Raw genomic sequence first — 6,000 nt, forward strand, 5'->3', positions numbered from 1 at the left:
CTAAGCAAGAGATATTTAATAAAGGTTTTAGGCGGGGATCCGGTGAACCAAACCGCTAACCGATAATAGCTTGGCAGTAAACGAGATCGACGGCTGTTATTCGTTACCCAGTGGGATCTAAGTTTGTGAGCTCCACGGCTGAAGTGAGGAGTTTCTTTAACATGAGGGTAGGATCGTAAATAAAAGTCTGAAATGTATCGAGTTGAAATAGGCGGAGAAATGGAAGATAGGAAAGGAATCGCCTTGGGTCTGGTTTTCGCTAGAGATCTGTAGAGAGATAAAGAGGATCGAACGACGATTGAACGCTCATGAGGATCCGCAGGCACGCCAAGCTTGCTTCGGTTTCTCCTCCGTTCGGTCTTCCGACGTGGGTGAAGAACCAGTTGTCGTCGCCGCACGAGGAGACGGCTTTCCTTTCCCAATCTCAACCAAAAGAGCACCAGGTGTGGTTAGAACTAGATGAGATGGTTTAGGGGTTATTTCATTTCTGCTTTTGAACACCGAGTTTCCTGTTTTTCTCCATCGTATTATTTGAAGTGTGTTTAGGGATTTCTTCGATTTTTGAGGTCTGTTATCGAGCTTTCTGCTTTTAGGGCTCTTGCGAGGCCGTGGATAAGAAACTGTCGGTAGAAGAATCAAATCCTGAATCTGTTGATTTGAATGCTTCCTCAGTGGTGGAAACGACTAAAGAGGTTGAGCTTCTGGGCTTCCTTTATTGTTTCACTTCTTCTTCGTTTTAAGCTTTCTGATATGTGAACAAGTACATATACGATAATTTATGCAGGACGAAGAAGAAAAGCACGAAAACGAAAGGTGAGTAAAATCACTCAAGAGTGTTATGCTTTTTATCGTAATTTGATAAACCCCAAAAAATATCATGCAGATTTCGAATAAACAAAATATTTCATGCGTTTCAACTATCAAACAAAACAATTGGGTTTTGTAGAGCGAAATCGTGTAAAAGGAAGGCAGAGAATTACGAGAAACAGATCATTTACTGTCGAAAGAAAAGCACCAACGGCTGGAAATGCAAAAGAGAGGCGAAAAGGGGACATTCGCTCTGCGACCACCACCTGAAGCAGCGGAGAGCTTACCACTACGAGCCTCGCCGGAAACCCAATCGCACCGCCGGCATTCTTGATCCGAGTTTCGTTCTATTCCTGCCGTCTTCGGACTTCTACTACTACGCCGGGTTCGCCCCGCTGGTAAGGAGGAAGAGGAGAGGCTCAGAAGCTACGGAAGAGGCCGTAATCATGCCTTCGTTGTCATCCTCCTCTGGTGATGGCGATCACTCTCGTGCCCACGACCGCGACGATGATCCCAGCGACGCCGATCCTGAGAAGAAGAGAGGAAGAAAGCCCATGAAATCTCGATCACTCAAATCCCTCTGATTTTCGTTCACCTTATTCTAGATTTCTCATAAATGATGGCGACCACGTCTCCGATCCTCTCCTAACCTGATTTTGTTTTCCCTTTTTTCAAGATTTTCTTCCTTTTTCTGAAGCTGTAATTACTGGTTACTGCCGCTGCTGCTGCTGTTCCTACTTCCGATACTCGACGGTAATTTTGAATTGGTACAAGGGTATGCATGTAATTAAATGATTCCCAGATCGTCTGGTCCAAAAAGTTATCTAATCGGGGACAGTTTTATTGACATTACAGATTGTTGCAGTAAAAAAAAAGAAAAAAGGGCCAATCAGAGGGTGACATGTGTTCAACCCTTTGGTCGGCAGAGGAAGATGGGAGTCACTAAATCGTGTTCCTTAATATATACCACATAAACTATGTGACTATTTAAATATGGAAGAAAAGTATAATAAAAGGTGACAAAAATCATATAACCTAAGGTTATTGATATAATTATGGATCATGCATCTAGTTTTGCACCAATGTACTTAATTTATAATAATTGATGAAATATTTTATTCCTCCAGAAATTCAATATTGAATGAGAACGGTTTTTTTTTTTAAATGAATTCGCTCGGTTAACCCACAGAAATAATGTATTTATTTTCTTATTTATCATATCTTCCTTGAAATTTGCATTTTCATACTATATTTTTTATATTTTAAATTATATATTTATGGAAAGATCAGTGAATATAGTTTCCAGTGCAATTTTTTTTTTGTTAATCAGAGTTTTCTACAAAGAGAAAATAGCATATGAAGTAACAAAGTTAGGCAGTAGAAAATATTCATGCGACAGTAAAAAATTTCTTTACATGTTGAAGTTACAAAGTCAAGTTTGGAGGGTACGGTTAAAGAACATCCATGGAAGACTCTTATATGACTCTCATTTAAAGGAATCTTATAGGAAGACTTAAGTTTAACTTAGATTTTATCTATTTGCTCTATTAGACATGGAGACCTAATAGAGACCCAGTGTATTCTTCTCCATAAATTCAAGAAGGGTAAAAACTTCCGACCATTTCTATTTGCAAACGAGTCGAGGCATCCTCCCTTGTACTACTTTCTATAAATTTTTAAAATTTTAATTATTTAATATTAAATTTACTCTAATTTAGTTTTAAGTTTTTGTGGTTTAACTGACTAATTTAATTTTTTAATTATTTAATGGCAAAGCTCAACATCAATGTTTTGTTAGCATATTGATGCACATTGATCAGTTTCAATTTAGTAGGGATGTGAAGACAACTAGTACATGTTATGGAATTTGTCTATGTAATATTACCTTATATAGAGTTGCATGTTTGCTCATCTTTTCCCTCTCTCAACTTGTGTCCAAGCCCTACTCCCTCTCTTTCTTTCTTTTTTTTTCTTTTTCTTCACTAGCTCTTTTTTCCATTTTTTTCTCTTTTCTCTCTTGCCCTTATACACATCTTCCCTCAATAGTTCACTTCATTTTCCAACCCACTTAATTTCTCTCTCTCTCAATCTTTTCTTGCACTTGGTTGAGAAGATTGGACCTTTCTAAGGGTATTCTTGTTGACCCAAGTGAATTCTCAAGAGGAGGTGAATTCATAAGTAGACAAAAAAATTCTTATCGATGTTCTCCTAATAGTAGTCACTGCCCAAGAAGCCTTAAAAAATTCCTCTAATAACTCTATTAGCAAAAAAAAATATTCAAAATAGATTTTGGCTCTTTTTTAAGCTACATGTATGCTCAAATACGCTACTACAAATCTCTCTTTGAGGTTGAATGGATAGATTCTAGCTCTACCAAACTCACCTATCTAGATCAATTGACTCTAGATCGGCCTTATCGAGAAAATATAAAAATACAAAATTAAGAAAAACTTACACCCTTTGAAATACAGATGTTGGAAGACATCTCAAAGGGAGTAGAGCATTAAGTCTCCCTTCTTCTATCTTAAATCCGTCCCTAGACTTTTCTCTTCTCCCAAACTCTCTCTCCATCTCTCTTTAGTCGTCTCTCTTCTTTATCTTTTCTCATTTCTTCCTGTCTTTTCTTCTCCTCTTCTTCTTCCTCTCCACTCTAACCACCCTGGTCGAACAACTTGTCATGGGATTCTAAATCCAACATGGTATTTGAGTTAAGGATTTAGGATCCCCATTTTAAGATGGTGGTTACAAGCCTCACGTAAACTACTCATGAAGCAAGGTATCAAGCCAACAACAAGATAATTTTTTTATCTTTATTCTTTATCTCCTTTAATGACATGGTTGCCAAGTATTTGATCTCTGGAAAGGAATTAAGATATGATGGTTTTCATATAGAAGCTTTGAAGGATATATCTCTTGGTTTAGAAGATGTTTTTATAATGCTTATTTTTCACTCGGTTTGTAAGTTTGCTTTCTATTGATCAAGATCGGTTATGTTGTGACAATTTGCATGAAAAGTTGATATTTTATGCATTATAATTTATACGAAGTCAAGCTTTATCATCCTCTAATTAGTATGATCGAAGATTATCTCTTTCTTGGATTTGATGAATAAATTTAAATTGGTTATTGTGTTGCTCTCGTTGCTCCTCTCAAAACAACTCGAATAAGTTTTTTTTTTTTTTTTGGACCAATTGCGAAGCCTTAAGTTTTTTAAATGATAATTCTTGCATGAAAGAAGTTTCTATCTTCCTCTCCTCCACATTTTGATAAGTGGTGGATTTACTTGCTCAAAGATTCCACAGAAAAGGGGGAAATAAAAGTGTTTTCTTTGGATTAATAGTTGGAGCCAAATGAAGAAGGAAAGTTCCTTCTTTAGATCACCTTTCCAGCCCACATGATATTGGAAAGATTTCAAATTGTTTTGACTTGCTTTGATTTGGTATCCTTGCCAAAAATAACTAAGGCAAGTCTAGATTGAGATCCTCTTGAAGTGGCGCCTATTACAAAAGGAAAGTTTCTTTTTTCTATTGGCTGATTTGATGGAAAACCTTCCATGCTTAGATTGATACTCTTTCTTAATTAAGAAAGATGCATGTGTATCTAATTGATATTGACCTGTATGAAGGATTTTTATGATTGATTTATGCTCGGGTTGGTTCCTCTTGATTTATTCTCTATCCCTCGTTTTTTATTCCTCTTGATGACTCGAGTTATCCTTTGGCTCGGGTTAGTGGCTTTGCTTAATCATTTGAGAAGTGCATTAATACATGGTCAAAACTTACATATATTAAATTTGCTTGGCTTTGGATATTGAAGTTGATATTTTATTAGGCCTTAGATTATATCGGTTGTTGAAGTTTCTTCTATATTGCATAAAAAAATTGCTATTGATACTTAATGGTTGAAGACTACATGGGAAGTAAAGTGACCTCCTCAAAATTACTACTATAGCCTTGAGAGGGTTGTCTGATTACCTAAGCTGGTCACAATCGGTTAGAAGGTTTCTCATTACCTAAGATCTCTTAGGACATCTAACCAGATCAGCTCCACCTGTTGATGAGGAGGACACCTCCTATATTAAATGGTTGAAGAATGATACATTGGTTATTAGTTAGGTCATAAACAACATGGAGGAGCATGTGGCAAATAATGTAGTTCACTTTGAAACCTATAAGTAGATATGAGATATATGTATCAAGTTGTATTCAAGTACAGAGAACCTTAAGAAATTATATGATGTATTTCAAAGCATGTTCAATACAAAGCATGTGGACAACTTACATGAGTACTTGGCAAGGTTCAAAGGGCTGATTTAGGAGTGAAAAATTTCTTAGCCCTATTCCACTGATATATCAATTCAAGAAAAGCAATGGGAGGCCTAGCAGCAACGATTTTTTTGTCAAATATCAAACAATATATTAAAGTGGCTAGAACCCAACTCTTCAACTCTTCATCACTTCCATCATTTGATGACATAAGTGCAACACTACAAAGAATACCAGACCCTTCTTCCACCTCTCAGATTGAGGTGTCATCTTCTATGTACTCAGATAATAGGGGTACAACTTCTACTACATGAGGGCACGGTAGAAATCATAGAGGAGTTGATGAATTTCAGTCCTTTTGTTAGCATAATAGCATTGTCCATCAGACATATTGTACCTACAACCCTCTAGCTAGAATAAAAAATAGACATCTCCTTGAGGTAGCTCGTGGCCAACTCTACTCTATGAAGGTGCCCTATTTTTATTGGCCAAAAGTCATTCTTACAATCTATTTCCTTATTAATAGGCAACAATCTTTAGTACTTCCCCTCAGAATAGTAACCCTGACCCTAAGTCACTTAAGTGTATCTTCGTGGGTTACTCTAGTACTCACTCTAGTACTCAAAAATGTTATGCAATCCTTCTCTTTGGAAATTAATTGTTTATAGGGATGGCACCTTTTTTAGGACACATCATTTTATTCTTACAATGATGCTCCTCTGAGTCTTTCATCAGTTCAGGCAGCTTCGAAGCCCGTTGTGCCACTTGATGTGGATTTACTTCAGCCCCCTGAAGCATCGACTAGTACCATACCTATGGAGTTTACAGATCCCTCCAAGGTAAGCTCATCTTTCCCTGTTGTATTTGGCCCACAATTTGATACTCGACTCATAGCTCTACTAAAGGAGCCTAGGACTTGCACTAGGCC

General features: G+C 37.0%; 1 protein-coding gene across 1 annotated transcript; it reads left to right on the forward strand.

The window, feature by feature from the left end:
- The first annotated feature begins 286 nt into the window (after positions 1 to 286).
- LOC137939565 (uncharacterized) lies at positions 287 to 1,601 on the forward strand. Its single transcript, XM_068784845.1, has 4 exons — positions 287 to 443; positions 594 to 692; positions 785 to 813; positions 947 to 1,601. The coding sequence occupies exons 1-4, from the start codon at positions 309 to 311 to the stop codon at positions 1,389 to 1,391; spliced, it is 708 nt and encodes a 235-aa protein (XP_068640946.1). The 5' UTR covers positions 287 to 308; the 3' UTR covers positions 1,392 to 1,601.
- Positions 1,602 to 6,000: the final 4,399 nt, after the last annotated feature.

This window comes from Aristolochia californica, unplaced genomic scaffold (genome assembly GCF_029961685.1).
Source record: "Aristolochia californica isolate CCGP_79_NKW_82.1479 unplaced genomic scaffold, dmAriCali1.0.hap1 SCAF_8, whole genome shotgun sequence".
Classification (NCBI taxonomy): domain Eukaryota; kingdom Viridiplantae; phylum Streptophyta; class Magnoliopsida; order Piperales; family Aristolochiaceae; genus Aristolochia; species Aristolochia californica.